Consider the following 17152-nt stretch of genomic DNA (forward strand, 5'->3'; position numbering starts at 1 on the left):
TCCTGGAGCGTGCCGGGAAACCTGGAGGCCGGCCGGCCGGCGGCGGCCCTGAGGGTCCGAACTGGCCCCGCCCATGCTTAGAGCGCGAGGTGCTTCGGAGGCGCCCTGGGAGCGACCCGGGGAGCAGCCGACTCCGTTTCCGACCGCCTCCTCCTCGAGATAGCTATTCTGCTCTTTGCTGCTAGATTGGCTTTCATTCATTGTGTGGACTCGGTCAGACTGTGTGATCACAGTTTGAGCCTAACGTGCCAGAGGCAGGTGTAGATGTTCGAGTTGATCATGGACGGAAGTGCCTAATTAAGGAGCAGAGGCGAGAGAGGATAAAGGAAAACGTCTTCCCCTCCCTGGGAACTTGTAAACAGATCTGAAGGGGAAGGAGTGTGAAAGGTTGGCCAATGAAATGGGCTTGGCTGCCCGGGGTATCGGTGATTTAGTGAATATTGCTTAAGAGGAACCTGGAAAGGTTGGTATCCAGATCCGAAGTGCTTTGTTGGCACTACCAAAGAAACATCTGAAGGTTGAGTTGTTTGCGTTCATTGCGTTGTTTTGACCATACCATGCGGGCTTATCAGACTTGTACTAAGAGTCACCCTGGTGTAGGGGAGAGTTCAGGGTCACTGGCTCCCCTGTAGCTCCCTTGAAGCGCAAGCCTAGCCTAATACTGTGACATGGTGATCTCCCGGTCACCAGAAATCCTCAAATCTTAGCTACCAGACAAGGATGTTGAGTAACTACTCCAGAGGGGGCAAAACGGCGCTAGAGACTGAGCAGGGCCCCTTTCACATATGTCATTCCGTTCCCTAGCCAACAAGTACAACTCTTTCAAGGTGGCACTCCGTTAATTATTTAAAAAGTTCCCAGTCATATGAGTCACTTTACACTTGGTTTTTTATGAACTCTCTACAGATGCTGAATTTGATCTGTAGCATTCTTTTGCATCATATATCACTAAACAATATGTGCAGTGGGTTTGCTCTTTTGAGTATATTGATAGGTATTTTTACAATTTCCAAGTTACTCTTTGACCCTCCCTGGAAGGTATGAGTTGAATAAGATGGTTCCCAGTGGAAAAATCTGAGACCAGAACTTGGCTTTTCAGAGCAGGCATTGTGGCACAGGTGGTTAAGCCACTGCTTGAGATACCCAACCCTACAGGAAAGTGCTGGCTGGAGTCCCAGTGACTCCGTGCGACACATCTAGCATTGTGGTAGGGCCCCTGTGAGGCAGTGGATGAAAGTTCAGGTGCTTGGGTCCCTGCACCCACATGGGAGACCCTAATGGAGTTCCTGGCTTCAGCCTGGCCCAGCCACAGTTGTTGCTGGCATTTGGGGAGTGAACCAGAGATGGAAGATCTCTCCCTCTCTTTCTAGCTGCCTGTCAAATAAAATAAATAGATCTTTTTTAGAAAAGATACAGGTTTTCTACCTGTATCTTAATTGCCTTCTCCCTTCATGTGGCTGATAAATAAGATTTTAGCAAGTCACATCCTGGGATTTCCTTGAATTCTGTGATCGCTCTTCAAGTTTAAATAAAAATCTTATTTCAGGGCCAGCTCTGTGGCATTGCTGGCAGGTGAAGCCGCTGTCTGCAATGCCGCATCCCATATGGGCACCGGCTCAAATCTCAGCTGTTTCACTTCTGATCCAGTCTCTGCTTATGGCCTGGGAAAGCAGTAGAAGATGGCCCAAGTCTTTGGGCCCCTGCACGGGATGGGAGACCTGAAAGAAGCTCCAAACTCCTGGCTTTGGATTGGCCTAGCTCCAGTCATTGCAGCCATTTGGGGAGTAAACCAGCAGATGGAAGACCTCTCTCTCTCTGCCTCTGCAACTGTACCTTTCAAATAAATAAATAAATAAATATTTTTAAAAATGTAAAGGAAAGTTTTAAAGAAATCATTTCAGTTTTGAAATAGGGCCAGTTTTTTAACCTTAACTTTTATAAATATATATAAAGCTGAGAACAAAATCACAATTCAGAAAAAGTTATTTAGTGATAACCTGCCAAATTCACTGCTCCTAAAAGGTCTTTCAACTATCTGAACTATTAAAATGTAGAAAAATTGCCTATCTACAGGAGATAAGCTTGGCTTAACTATGAAGTTGGCTAAATCTAAATCTCTGCTTTCATACCCAAAACTCCCTCCAGCAATATTATTTACTGTGGCTTTCTAGATCTCTCCTATAAATAATATTCTATTTTTCCCTTCAGGGGAAGATAACTTCTGGTCTATGAAACAGCCATTTCCGTGAAAGCTGAGTACCTGATAAGACGAACCAATGATATTCTTTGGCAAATGTTACATCTTTTTGGCTGATAACACTTTGTAAGTTTCAGTGAATATCCTACAGATTCCACATTTGTCTGATTTATTTCCTAGTTAAAATGCACCTACAGATAGCAGTCTGACCACACAGTGACTTGATAGCCTGAACGCAACAAAATACACACTCTGGTCACCACTATTTGACAAACAGGGATTCCACATGGGTCATGCTGTGAATGACAGCTATGCTTCCAGGAGCTGAACATATCTAAGGCTGAGTAATGATTCTGCTGCTGCTGCTGCTAATGGTTACTTCATTCATCTCATCTCATCCCATATACTCACATGACATGGTGGTTAAAGTGCCTCCACAAAAAATTAACCGAAAGTAACTAAATAACATCATTTATCTTGCAAACTTTTTAAAAAAATATTTTAATTTCCTTGAAAGGCAGAGTTACAGAGAGAGAGCATGCTTCTATCTGTTGATTCACTACCCAAATGGCCAAAGCCAGGAGCCAAGAGCTTCTTCCAAGTCTCCTACTTGGGTGCAGGGGTCTAAGCACTTGGGCCATCCTCTCCTGCTTTCCCAAGCACATTAGCAGGGAGCTAGATCAGAAGTGGAGCAGCCACGACTCAAACCGGTGCCCATGTGGGATGCCAGTGCTGCAGATGGTTGCTTAACCTACTATACCACAGCAACAGCCCCTCTTGCACACTTTTAATTTTACAAAAGAGGAATGTAGAGTTAAATTGCATTTTCATATATGTAATATTTCTCTATTGAGACTTGCACGTTTTAACTACTAAGTATTTAAATACAGAAACAATAAAAAAGAAATCTGTGACTCATTTAACAAATGTTAACTTTTTGCTATTCTGATGTTTTTAAGATTTATTTATTTATTTATTGAAAGGCAGAGTTACAGAAAGAGAGAGAGACAGAACTTCGATCTGCTGGTTGACTCCTCAAATGGCTACAACAGCAGGGGCTGGGCCAGGTTGAGACTGAGAGTCTGGGGGCTGGTGCTGTGGCGCAGTGGGTTAAAGCCCTAGCCTGAAGCGCTGGCATCCCATATGGGCGCCAGTTCTAGTCCCAGCTGCTCCACTTCCGATCCAGCTTTGCTATGGCCTGGGAGAGCAGTAGAAGATGGCCCAAATCCTTGAGCCCCTACACCCACGTGGGAGACCCAGAAGAAACTCCTGGCTCCTGGCTTCAGATCAGCACAGCTCTGCCGTTGTGGCCATCTGGGGAGAGAACCAGCGGATGGAAGACCTCTCTCTGTGTCTCTACCTCTCTCTGTAACTCTTTCAAATAAATAAAAATAAATCTTTAAAAAAAAGAAAAGAAACTGGGAGTCTGGAACTCCATTTTAGCCTCCCACATGGGTGCAGGGGTCCAAACACTTGACCAATCTTCTGTTGCTTTCTCAAGCATATTAGCAGGGAGCTGGATTGGAAGTAGAACAGCTGGGACTTGAACTGGTACCCACCTATTTGGGTTGCAAGCATTGCAGGCAGCCACTTAAACTTGCTGTGCCGCAATACTGGCCCCATCTGATTTTTTTTTTTTTTTAATATAAACTTGCAGATACCTCAGGAAGTCCATCTCTCTTTCAGGTCTTGAATTTGATCTATGATATATTAATGCATCATGAGTCCATAAACATATATGTGTGGTTTTGCATTTTATACTGTTTCAAGTCTTACTCTTCTTTAACCCTCCCAAGGAGATGTGAATTGAGTAAATTGTTTCCCAACAGAAATATGGAACTAAAAGTTTGGGCTTTAGCTGCTACCTCAAATCTCTTCTCTTTTCACCTGGGTCATGAGTAAGACTTCGGCATTCAAATTCTGGTCCTGCTTAAATGCATGCCACGAAGCAGCTCCTGCCCAAATGCCACAGTGCTTTGCTCCTGGCTGGAGTTGCTTCATCAGGATTCTTTCAAGATGGAGTTTCACGTGGGCTGCCTACGCTGAGTGTAGAGTTCCATCAGCTCTAACATGCTGGGAGAAAATGTGCTTGTACTTCATCACTTTCCCAAAATACACACTAGTAAAAGGACCCAGGGACCAAAGCTCTAAAAAAGAACAAAATAGCTCTTCCCAACAGCAGTCCTGAAATTAGTAATCCACTCACTGGTTCTGAACACTCTGACTCAACGTGGCTTCTGTTTCAACATGTAAGATACCAGCAAAAGCTTCGTCAGGACGAGCTTCCAAGGGATGGTAGATAGGATACACAACCAAGGAGTTGCTGAGTGGACATGAAGCCAAGAAACTGAGACCCGACAACTGACTCAGCGCATTAGCTGGGTGGTTTGCTTACATGAGCATGGCTACAGAAGGCTCAAACTAGGTTACAAACTATAAAATGACTCACAATTTAGCACCCTGTTTAGCCAACATTTTCATGTTAAAAAAAAAACGAGCCAGGAAGCATAGCACAATTATTTTACTCTTTGGTCAATACTTTTTGGTTTTAAAAAAAGAAAATTATACTACTAGTGAAAATACAGAAGGAAAAGAAATGCTAACAAATTCATTTTGCTTTTAAAATTAACCTATATGGGCTCTCAGTTCCTTGCCAAGATGCTTGCCTGGTCTGTCAGTTGTATTCTCTTCATTATTTCTCTTCCTTAAACTTTGCTAGCATGTTTACACTAAAAAAATAAATAAATAAATAAATAAAATAAAATTAACTGTCTCCTTCTCTCCTCCCCTCTCCTCCATCCCCGTCTCCTCCTTCCCCCCTCCCTCTCCCTCCTGATCTCCCTCCTCCTCCTCCTCCTCCTCCTTCCTTCTCCTCCTCCTTCCTCCTCCTCCTCCTCCTCTTCCTCCTCCTCCTCCTCTTCTTCTTCTTCTTCTTTCTCTCTCTCTCTCTCTCTCTCGACCTCCCTCTTTCTTCTTCGCCCTTCTCCTTTGATATGTCAGATTTCTCCCATCAATAAACCCTGCTCTTAACTCCAGCATTTGGTGTGTTTTGTGGTAGCCTTATATTGGTGCTATAACTCAGATCCGGGCTCTTCCATCAACCTTGCTACCCTTCAGGGATTTGAGCTGTTTTGGGATCCTGGACCCCTGCCAACCACAAAGTCCAACCCCCGGACTTCCTTCCACACCACCAAGCTCTGTAATCTCCATCCATATACCTGCCTTTCAAACTCCTGAGTGTTTACAGGAGGTGATAACGGAATGAACCAAAGCCTTCAACCAAGCGGTCAACCAAATGCCGCTGCAGGGATATGCTGGCTCCCACCAAGGAGATCCCGGCTTGAGCCATCACCCCATGCCAGCAGAGTGACTCATTGCCCATGTCAGCAGGAAGCAGCTATACAAGATAGACCACGCCCCTCCACCCCTCCTGGACTTTTGGGGCCTATGTAATCCCATTCAACACCTGCTTTATAAAACACAAAAGGGGGGAATGTTAGTAAAATGGCACAGTCTTATCTGTGGTGCGATCTACACCCTGATACCATCCTAGGCTCTGGACCTCACTGCCATTGCCAGAAGCCAGGTGACAAAATGGTCCAGCCACAACTGTCAGCTCCACCTCCACCCTAACAGGATTCACTACTCTAATTTCCCTGCCCCTACAAGGTATAACAAGAACTGCTTCCAACACACGTGTGTGCTCTCTCTCTCTTTCACCCTCTCTCTCTCTCTCGATCTCTCTCGACACCCCCCCCCCTTCTTTGCCCTGTCAGATTTCCCCATCAATAAACCTTTCCCTTAACTCTGAAAAAAAAATAAAATAAATAAATTGTACCAAAAATTAACCTATATGGCATTAGGTTTAAAGGAATAACTTAAGGACTAAAATTTATTGTTTTCTATTTGTATTTTTACAGGGTCTCAAGACATATCAAACAAAGAATTAGATGTGCAAAAATCTAATTTGCTTGTGCAAGATAAAACCTGTTAGTCGGTACAACGGCCTTTTTTTTTTTTTTAAACTCAATTGACTTTTCCAATTTCTTGAGAGGTTTTTTAGTGTGTTTTTTTGTTTGTTTTAGGATTTTTAGAGATACACAGGAAGGGACAAAGAGAAAGATCTGCTTCTGCCAGTTCACTTTCCAAATGGTTGCAAAGGCTGGGGCTAGTTCAGGCTGAAGCCAGGAGCCTAGGACTCAATTGGGATCTCCCACGCAGGCGGCAGAGGCCATCTTCCACTGCTTTCCCAGGTGATCGGCGGGGAGTTGGAGCAGAAGCAGAGCAGCAGGCAACAGCTTAACCCAACGTGTCAAAACGCTGCCAGCTAGTATGAAGTCTTAATACTACCAGGCACTTTCTAAGCTTCATAACAGATCCCGTAAGTTAAGTTTTATTGTTACAGATGTAAACCTGAGGTATACATGTCTCAAAGGTGGTGGGCAGGAATGGTGCTTTGAACTTGGCAGTTGGAACCTGATCTACACAGCTCCTGGCCTTCCAGGTAGTCCAGGGCTCGTTAGATGCACCAGGAGCGTGTCTAGGTCTCGGATCAGTGGTCCTCACACTGAATCCCACACTTCTGCTAGCCCTGTCCACCTCAAGACGTTTCCTTTCTAAAAGACCAGGATTCTCTTTCCCTTCCAGGGTTGTGAGGCTTCACTGCAATCGCAAGGGTAAATGGACTTTTGGAACTGTTATGGGGTCTTTTCAAACATAATATCTTGGATGAGTAGCTGTCTTCTGTGAGCTTCGTCGGTAGACGGCTGGGCATTGAGTCGTTGTGAAAGACAAAATGAGACAGTGCATGTAAACCATATGACGCACTTATGCACGGTGCCTGGAACACAGAACTCCGTCCAAATTGCTAGTTGTCACTCAGCCAACACTTCATTTTACAGTGTTCTGGCTCGTGGAATTTTAGGATGCCCCCCACCCAGGGGTGGGGAGAGAATGAAAAGACATACTCAAGGGACAGAGAAGTGGATAAGCGACCTTTTTTTTTTTTTCCCCTTTTCTCTCTTTTCGTTTAAGTCATGTCCTTTCTAGTTCCACTGTATAGACCAACGCATGCGGCAAGGGGGTGCTGAGGAACCACGCCATGACTGCGATTTGCCTGGGCACCCTGCAGAGCTTGGGGCCAGAGCCCAAGAGTACGCGCTACCGCCCGCCAGGGGGCGCTCGGAGGGGCGCCAGCTCCGGGAGAGGAGAGCGGAGGCGAACGAGCGAGCGGGGAGGTGGAGCACGGCCCAGCAAGATGGCGCCGTCCGCATTGCTGCGTCCTCTCTCACGGCTGCTGGCCCCCGCCAGGCTCCCCAGCGGCTGTGAGTGTCCCAATTCAAGCAGGCCGACTCGCCCCGCAGCCTGCCTCTCCCAGGGTGGACCCGGCCCGCGGGAGCTGGAGGCGGCAGCGGCCCGGGCTGGTCCTGCAGTGACCTTGGCCAGCCGGCGGCCTAGAACCCGCGCCTGCCCCTTTTCCCCGGACCCTGGAATCGTCGTCACGGGCCACCAACCCCGTTCCCTCTCGTTCTCCGCGAAGGAACTGCGGGCCCTCCCTCCCCGAGGTCGTGTCCCGCAGACACGCTGGGGAAGGAGACGCTCCCGGGGGCGCCGGCTCTGGAGTGGTCTGAGCGTCCACAAGGCCCTAAACGAGGCTTCGGAGGCGTCCGGCCGGCTATCGACGACCGGCGTGGCTTTGCCGGCGGCCCTGGGAGAGTTACCTGCTCTCTCTGAACCTCTCTTTCCTTAGCTGTTTAAGGAGGGGAGGGTTGAGGAAAGAATCGGGTGCAGCAGCATTACGTAGTTGCCAGGGTTTTCCGCTGAGGCAATGCATTTCAGATTGAGTATCTCTGTTTCCCCTTTCAGCTTCAGCGCGGTCGAAGTTCTACGTGCGGGAGCCGCCGAATGACAAACCTGACTGGCTGAAAGTTGGGCTGACCTTGGGCAGCAGCGCGTTCCTGTGGATCTATGTAAGAACTTCATGCCTGGGTGGCCAGCACCGTGGGGGGACCGCAGGACAGCGGGGAGCGAATGTTACAGTGTGTGGGAGCGACGCTCCCCTACGCTGGAGGCTATGTAACCGCTAATACGTTGCTCTGTAAGGAACGTCTCTAGAAGGGCTAAAAAGAAGTTAAGGTTTGAGCGGCGTTGAAAAAGTACGAGACTGAAATTTCTGTTAATTGTTGTTACTTAGAATGGTTTTGTGAGCAGTGGCAGTTTGTACAAAATATTAAGTATACTTTCTTAATGAAAATTAGGGCCGCTTGATGTTTTTTCTGAAAGCACCTTTTTCATTTGCCTTCAGGACAGACCAGCAGTGAATATGCTGTACTGATAAAATCCCAGTAGATTCAAAACCCCACAGTTTTTTTTCTGATAAACCAACAAATGATTCATTGTTTTAAAAGTGATAGAGATAACCCTCAGAGGAACTAAGGAACAGACAATAAATGTTCCAAAGTACTAGGAAGAAACAGAAAATGCAACCCATGTAGCCAAGGAAAGAAAAGAAGTATTAGAAGTATAACAGGCGAGCCTTGTAGCATAGTGGGTTAAACAGCTCCTTTGGTACTCTGGTTCCCCTTATCAGAATGCCTGGGATCCAGCCCTGCCTGCACTTCCAATTCAGCTTCCTGCTAGTCCATCTGGGAGTCAGCAGAGCACTTGGGTCCCTGCCACCCACTTGTGAGACTTGCGTTGAGTTCCTGGCTCCCGGCTTAGGCCTGGTACAGCCTTGGCTCTTGTGGGTATTTGGAGAGTGAAACATCAAATAGAAGATCTCAGCCACTCTGCCTGCCTGCCTTTCTTTCTTTCTTTCTTTCTTTTTTTTTAAAGATTTTATTTATTTATTTGAGAGGTGGAGTTACAGTGAGAGGGAGAGACAGAGAGAAAGGTCTTCCATCTGGTTCAAGCCCCAAATGGCTGCAATAGCCGGAGCTGGGCCCATCTGAAGCCAGGAGCCAGGAGCTTCCTCTGGGTCTCCCATGTGGGTGCAGGGTCCCAAGGATTTGGACCATCTTCTACTGCTTTCCCAGGCCATAGCAGAGAGCTGGATTGGAAGAGGGGCAGTGGAGACTAGAACTGCTTTAACCCGCTGTGCCACCGCGCAAGCCCCTATACCTAATACTTTTAAAAAATATCTGCTTATCTATTTTGAGAGAGACAGAGCTCCTATTCACAGATTCACTAAAGCTGGGAGCCAAGAACTCAGTCCAGGTCTCTTTCATGGGTGTTAGGAACCCAACTACTGGAGTCATCACTGATGCCTCCCAGGGTCTACATTAAGTAGGAAACTGGATCAGGAGCCAGGGCCAGGAATCAAACCAGGTACTCTGATGTGGAACAGGGTGCCCTGACCAGCATCCTAATCCCTAAGCCAAACCTCTGCCCTTCTACCTAATACTTTACAGGTCAATTTTCATTGAATATCATTTCAACTACACCATGTGTTACATGCTATTGCTATTAACCCATTGCAGATGAAGAGACACACTTAGAGAATTGCTGAACCCAATCCTCCCTGACTTCAGAGACCACACAATACTGCAAACTGCTACTGCAAACTGCTGTAAAACACTGCAGATAAAATCATTTTTTAAAGTTGATTCAAGTGTTGTGGTATAGGAGGTAAAGCTGCCTCCTGCAATGCCAGCATCCCATGTGGGCATCAGTTCAAGTCCAGGCTGCTAGCTTCTGATTCAGCTCCCTCCTAATGCATATGTGTATCTGGGAAAGTAGTGGAGGATAGCCCAAGAGCTTAGGCCCCTGTACCCACGTGGGAGACCTTAATGAAGTTTCTGGCTTCTGGGTTCGGCCTGGTCCAGCCCTGGCTGTTATGGCCATTTTGGGAGTGAACCAGTGGATGAAAAGGTTTCTCTGTCTCTCTAACTCTACTTTTCAAGTAAATAAAATAAATCTTAAAAAAAGTTGATTCAAAGTATCTGCTGTATTAGTATTTCAAATTTTTTGTTTTATGTTATTTTTGAAAAAGATTTGTTTATTTGAAAGGCAGAGTTACAGAGAGGCAGAGAGAGAGAGAGAGAGAGAAAGAGAGGGAGGGAGATCTTTGATCAGCTGGCTCATTTCTCAGGTGGCCACAACGGCCAGAGCTGTGCCAATCTGAAGCCAGGAGCCAGGAATTTCCTCCAGGTCTCCCACGTGGGTTCAGGGGCCCAAGGACTTAGGCCATCTTCTGCTGTTTTCCCAGGCCACAGCAGAGAGCTGGATTGGAAATGGAGCAGTCAGGATTCGAACTGGTGCCCATAGGGGATGCCAGCACTGCAGACTGGGGCTTTAACCCTCTGTGCTACAGTGCCGGTCCCATTTTTTGGTTTTATCTGATAAGTTTGGGGCTTCTTCCACTAACCTACACTTCTAGCACTTATTTTAGATTTCCTTATAAAGTGATTCAAACTTTTGATAAGGGAAGAAGAGAACTATTGAAAGTTATAATTTAACAATGTAAACTAACCCTTTTCAATAATGTTTTATATAATGAAATTTTATACTTTTTTTGAAAGATTTATTTTATTTATTTGAAAGGCAGGGTTGCAGAGAGAGAGAGAGATAAATCTTCTATCCGCTGGTTTATTCCCCAAATGGCTGCAGTGTACTGGGGCTGGCCCAGGCCAAAGCCAGGAGCCAGCAGCTTCATCCAGGTCTCCCACATGGGTGATAGGGGCCCAAGAACTTGAGCCATCTTCCACTGCTTTTCCTAGGCTATTAGCAGGGAGCTGGATCGGAAGTGGAGCAGCCAAGACTTGAACTGGCACCCATCTGGGATACTGGCATTGCAGGGGCAACTTAACCAGTTATATATCACAATGCCAGCCCCTATATATTCTTTCTTCTTCTTCTTTTTAAGATTTATTTATTTATTTGAAAGAATTACAGAGAGGGAGAGAGAGAAAAGAAAGAGATCCTGCATCCACTGGCTCACTCCCAAATGGCTGCAACGGCCAGGGCCAGTCCAGGGTAAAGCCAGGAACCAGAGCTTCATTCTGGTGGGTGCAGAAGCCCAAGCACTTGGGCCATCTTCTGCTTTTTCAGGTGCATCAACAGGGAGCTGCATTGGAAGTAGAGCAGCCAGGACTTGAACCGGTGCTCTTATGGGTTGCTGACATTACAGGCAGCAGCTTAACCCAGAGCCAGCCCCTCCATTCTTAATTTAAGGTTTTTCCTAAAAAAGAAGCTTGATTACTCCTGAGAACATTAGTAATTAAAACTGGATCTTTGGGCCGGTGCTGCGGCTCAATAGGCTAATTCTTCGCCTGCGGCGCTGGCACCCCAGGTTCTAGTCCTGGTCGGGGCGCTGGATTCTGTCCCGGTTGCTCCTCTTCCAGTCCAGCTCTCTGCGGTGGCCCGGGAGTGCAGTGGAGGATGGCCCAGGTACTTGGGCCCTGCACCCGCATGGGAGACCAAGATAAGTACTTGGCTCCTGGCTTTGGATCAGCGCGGTGCACTGGCCGCAGCGCACTGGCCACAGCGGCCATTGAGGGGTGAACCCAACGGAAAAGGAAGACCTTTCTCTCTGTCTCTCTCTCTCACTGTCCACTCTACCTGTCAAAAAAAATAAATAAGTAAAAAAAAAAATGTTTTAAAAACCTGGATCTTTGATTACTGTGAATGTCATCATATATTAACCATTACTCCCATTGTATATTCTGTCAGACAGTGGTTCTGCGACAGTGGCTGTCCTCCAAGATACCTAATTTATGGAGCTGGGAGACAGACTGGATGATTCACTCTCAGTAACAAACCCTAAAATCAGAAGTGTAACACATATCCACCAACCAGCCTATCCTATAGCTATTATGTAATTTTATCAGAGAAATTGAGTTTAAACTTTTAAGGGTTGCCTTTTCAAGTTCAGTGTGTCTGTTTGTGTTTAACAGCTTATTCCATTTATGCTTTTTGGATTTGGGGATCTCTTAGTCTTTTATTTCTAGCTAGAATAATTATAAGTATTTTAATCTGTCCTTGTTTCTCTTATAAGTATCATTATTAATCTCTAAGTTGTTGGCAAGATCACATTTCTAATTTTAGTTGTAAACTACTTGTAGCTCATCAAACAACACAATGAAGATGTTTTAGAGTACAAAAGAAGAAATGGATTGGAGTAAACTTTGGAAATGCCAGTAATACTGTAAGTATAAAATTTTTTGGGTAGACTAGATTGTGCAAGTTAATTTTAAATACTGTATTTTTTTAATTAGGTTTATACCTTTTAGCACCCCTGTTCTGTCTGTGACAAATTCATGAATTATGATGTCCATGACAGCTGGGGCTGGGCTAAGCCAAACCCAAGAGGCAGGAATTCAACCCACATCTCTTACAAGGGGATGGGGACCTAAGCACTTGAGCTATCATCTGCTGCCTCCCAGGCTGTGCGTTAGCAGGAAGCTGGAATCAGAATTGGAGCCAGAACTTGGACTCATGGGCTCCAGTATGCGATGCAGGTGTCCCAAAAGGGTACCTTATCCTCCGTGCCAAATCTCTACACCTTAATGCTTTGGCTCAAATTTTTAGCATAATTTTTTTTTTAAGATTTATTTTATTTGAAAGGCAAAGTTAGAGAGAGATCTTCCATCTACTGATTCACTCCCCAAATGGCCACAATGGCCAGGGTTGGGCCAGGCATAAGCCAGGAGCTTCTTCAGGGTTTCCCACATGGTTGCAGGGGCACTTGGGCCATCATTCACTGCTTTCCTAGGCACATTAGCAGGGATCTGGATTAGAAGTCGAGTAGCTGGGACTCAGACCAGTGCCTATATGGGATGCCGGCAGCACAGGCAACAGCTTTACCTGCTAAGCTATAATGCCAACCAATAGCATAATCATTTTAAGTTATTGTTTTTTTTTTTTTCTTTTTTAATATTAGAGGATTTCATAGAACTTTTTTATTTTAAAGATTTATTTATTTATTTGAAAGGCAGAGTTACAGAGAGGCAGAGAGAGAGAGAGAGAGAGAGAGAGAGAGGTCTTCCATCAGTTGGTTCATTCTCCAAATGACTGCAACAGCCAGAGCTGGGCCAATCCAAAGCCAGGAGCCTGGAGCTTCTTCTAGGTCTCTCACATGGGTGCAGGGGTCCAGGGACTTGGGCCATCTTCTACTGCTTTCCCAGGCCACAGCAGAGAGCTGGATTGGAAGAGGAGCAGCTGGGACATGCATGGGTGCCCATATAGAATGCCAGCACTGCAGAAAGCAGCTTTAACCACTATGCCAGAGCACTGGCCCCTAAATCATCATTTTTGACCCAGTGTTTAAAGACACTTATATTTATGAATGAAACTAGAAGAATATTACTTTTTTTTTTTTTTTACAGAGTTAGAGAGAGACAGAGAAAGGTCTTCCTTCCTTTGGTTCACCCCCCAAATGGCCGCCATGGCCGGAGCTATGCTAATCCAAAGCCAGGAGTCAGGGGCTTCTTCCTGGTCTCCCATGCAGGTACAGGGGCCTTAGCACTTGGACCATCCTCCACTGCCTTCTCGGGCCACAGCAGAGAGCTGGACTGGAAGAGGAGCAACTGGGACCAGAACCCAGCACCATATGGGATGCTGTCGCCACAGGCGGAAGATCAACCAAGTGAGCCACAGCACCGGCCCAAGCATATTACTTTCTTAAATTCAATAGTGCTTTATACATTTCCTTCATGGCACTTACGAAAGTTATCATTATTTATATTAGAATTGCTAAGCCTCCACCTGTGGCGCCAGCATCCCATATGGGCTGTAGTTCACATCTGAGCTGCTCCTCTTCTGATCCGGCTCTCTTCTGTGACTTGGGGAAGCAATAGAAGTTCTTTTTTTTTTTTTTTTTTTTTTGACAGGCAGAGTGGACAGTGAGAGAGAGACAGAGAGAAAGGTCTTCCTTTGCTGTTGGTTCACCCTCCAATGGCCGCCGCAGCCACTGCGCTGCGGCCAGCGCACCGCGCTGATCCGAAGCCAGGAGCCAGGTGCTTCCTCCTGGTCTCCCATGCGGGTGCAGGGCCCAAGCACTTGGGCCATCCTCCACTGCACTCCCAGGCCACAGCAGAGAGCTGGCCTGGAAGAGGAGCAACCAGGACAGAATCCGGCGCCCCAACCGGGACTAGAACCTGGTGTGCCGGCGCCGCAAGGCGTTGGATTAGCCTATTGAGCCGCGGCGCTGGCCCGCAATAGAAGTTCTTGGGTCCCTGAACCCACATGGGAGACCAGAAGAAACTCCTGGCTTTGGATTAGATCAGCTCTGGCCATGGCGGCCATTTGGAGAGTGAACCAGTGGATGGGAGACCTTTCTCTCTGATTCTTCCTCTGTCTGTAAATCTTCCTCTCTTTGTTTATAAATAAGTAAAATCTGAAAAAAAAAAAAAAAAAAGAATTGCTTAATGTCTGGCATATTCCTTGCTTGAGTATGAATTCCATGGGAACCAGAATCCTATTTTATTAATTGTCATGTACTCAGCAGCATGTTGAATGTCTGGCCTGTAGTAGAATGGATAAGTGTACTTAAAATTGTTTTCTACATGACCATTGTCATTATGATTGTCACTGTGACTAACATCAACTCAAACAATTCCTGGGAAAGCCTAGCTGTGAAAAAGATAACATTCTACGTGGTCTGTGATGACAAGGATGAGTTTATTTAATATATATTAAAATATAAACAGTATATATATTATCTATGTAGTTATCTGTATATTATCTGTATATTCATACACACATATGCACATATTAAGGATATTTGTGAAAACTTTTTAAGGAATTCCTATACTAATCCCTTTGTAAATTGAGAAATCACTCTCAAAATTCTCAAGCTGGGGCAAGTGTTTTGGTACAGTGAGTTAAGCCACCCCTTGGGATGCCCATATCCCATATCAGAGTGCCAATTCAAGTCTTGGCTCTCTGCTTCTGATCTAGCTTCCCACTAATGTGCCTAGTGAAGCAGCAGATAATGGCCCAAGTACTTGCATCTCTTCTACCGAAGACCTCAAGGGAGACCTGGGACCCTAGCTTCAGCCTGGCCCAACCACAGCTGTTGAGAGCATTTGGAAAGAGAACCACCAGATGGAAGACCTTTCTCTCTGTGTCTCTGTGTCTCTGTCTCTCTCTGCCTTTCAAATAAATCTTTTTTTTTTCCTGGAGTCTCTTCTTCCTTCCACTGTTGTTGTTGTTTTTTTTTTTTTTTTTTTTTTTTTTTTTTTTTTTATTATTATTATTTATTTGACAGATGGAGTTAGAGAGAGAGACAGACAGAGAGGAGAAAGGTCTTCCTTCCGTTGGGTCACCCCCCATAATGGCCGCTATGGCCGGAGTTATGCCAATCCGAAGCCAGGAGCCAGGTGCCTCTTCCTGGTCTCCCATGCAGGCGCAGGGGCCCAAACACTTGGGCCATCCTCCACTGCCCTCCCAGGCCACAGCAGAGAGCTGGCCTGGAAGAGGAGCAACCAGGACTGGAACCCGGCGCCCATATGGGATGTCGATGCCTCAGGCAGAGGATTAACCAAGTGAGCCACGGCGCCAGCCCCTAAAGTGGATAATTTTCATCTACTGAATGGTAAACATAGTGGTCACAAACTATACTTTGTTTTGTTTACCATATTTCATAATTCTAATCTCAAACTCAGCTCTTTATAGAGTTAATTATCCAAATCCTTTCTTTTTTTTTAATTTATTTTTTATTTAGTAAATATAAACTTCCAAAGTACAGTTAATGGATTACAATGGCTCCCACCCCCCATAATTTCCTTCCCACTCACACCCCTCCCATCTCCCACTCCTTCTCCCATTCCATTCACATCAAGATTCATTTTCAATTATCTTTATATACAGAAGATTGATTTAGTATATATTAAGTAAAGATTTCATAATTATCCAAATCCTTTCTATTTTTTTGTTTCTGGTAATATCACCCTGGGGGCCAGCAATGTGGCTCAGGAGGTTAATGTGCTGGCCTGTAGCACTGGCATTTCATATGGGCATTGGTTCAATTCCCAGCTGCTCTACTTCCTGTCAAGCTCCCTGCAAATGCACCTGGGAAAGCAGCAGAAGATGGTCCAAGTGCTTGGGCACTGCACCCATGTGGGAGACCTGGAAGAAGCTCCTGGCTCCTGGCTTCTGCCTGGCACTACACTGGCCATTGTGGCCATTTGAGGAGTGAACCAGCAGATAGAAGACCTCTCTCTCTGTGTCTCTATCTCTCTCTGTAACTGCCTTTCAAGTAAAAAAAATAAATCTTTTAAAAAAACAAAAAGCTGCATGGGAGGTCTGCATCCCATTAAAAAAAACTCACCCTGCCCATTTCACTACTACAGTCAACAGTCAAGAGTTAAAAATAAAATGGGCATTTAAATCAAAACCAGGTGACTTGAACTACTCTTTTGGAACTCAGACAAAATATTCTTGTTAAAATTTAAATAAAATATTTATTTTCTTTTTTGTGGATTTGTCATTAGACTTTCCCTGTTGGTGTAAGGTAAATTATTCCAAGTAGTCTAATTTTATTAAATTTTATTTCTGCTGATTAATGCTATCATTTTTTTGTTTTTGTCTTTTTACAGGTATGCACATATGGTGGTTAGCAGTTCCCCTGGATTATTCTGTTGAATTGTAAATGTAAGAGAAAAAATTTTATGTGAATATATGTCAAGTCAGCAGTTGTGTTTTGCAGCATTAAATAAAAAAACTTATATGTTCTTCAGATAATGCATGCCTGCCAACTTATAGAAAATAACATTTCTGAGGTACATTATGAGACATGCTTCCATTGGAAGATGCCATTGCTACCAGGGCCAGAGGTAATTAAAGACAAGCTAGAAAAAAAAAACATTATGGAAATAGATTTTAAAAAAATCACTGCTGAAGGATTTCTCCTTTTTTAAACTTTTAGTTTCTGATTAAAACACTCTTCAGTATATTAAAGAGACAGAAGTACAAAAGATTCCAGATACTGTTGTCTTCAAGAGGCACCATTTTGAT

At 45.2% G+C, this 17152-nt stretch overlaps 1 protein-coding gene across 2 annotated transcripts; it reads left to right on the top strand.

Annotated features, from left to right (window-relative positions):
• The first annotated feature begins 23 nt into the window (after nucleotides 1–23).
• On the top strand, nucleotides 24–16879 carry NDUFC1 (NADH:ubiquinone oxidoreductase subunit C1). 2 transcript variants are annotated; one of them, XM_070047579.1, is made up of 6 exons: nucleotides 24–463; nucleotides 6118–6578; nucleotides 7232–7521; nucleotides 8063–8166; nucleotides 12259–12341; nucleotides 16735–16879. In XM_070047579.1, the coding sequence occupies exons 3-5, from the start codon at nucleotides 7299–7301 to the stop codon at nucleotides 12316–12318; spliced, it is 387 nt and encodes a 128-aa protein (XP_069903680.1). In that variant the 5' UTR covers nucleotides 24–463; nucleotides 6118–6578; nucleotides 7232–7298; the 3' UTR covers nucleotides 12319–12341; nucleotides 16735–16879. The 2 variants fall into 2 exon arrangements, with proteins under 2 accessions (XP_069903680.1, XP_008265653.4); XM_008267431.4 differs by having other exon boundaries at nucleotides 6451–6578; nucleotides 7247–7521.
• The last annotated feature ends 273 nt before the right edge of the window (nucleotides 16880–17152 follow it).

Source organism: Oryctolagus cuniculus, chromosome 8 (genome assembly GCF_964237555.1).
Source record: "Oryctolagus cuniculus chromosome 8, mOryCun1.1, whole genome shotgun sequence".
Taxonomy (NCBI): Eukaryota; Metazoa; Chordata; class Mammalia; order Lagomorpha; family Leporidae; genus Oryctolagus; species Oryctolagus cuniculus.

Excerpts from the sequence above, each read along its gene's own strand:
- NDUFC1 (XM_070047579.1), top strand. The coding sequence starts at position 7,299 with ATGACTGCGATTTGCCTGGGCACCCTGCAGAGCTTGGGGCCAGAGCCC. Across the intron at positions 7,522-8,062 it reads CGCCAGGCTCCCCAGCGGCT|CTTCAGCGCGGTCGAAGTTC; the intron begins GTGAGTGTCCCA and ends TTCCCCTTTCAG. Across the intron at positions 8,167-12,258 it reads GCGCGTTCCTGTGGATCTAT|CTCATCAAACAACACAATGA; the intron begins GTAAGAACTTCA and ends AACTACTTGTAG.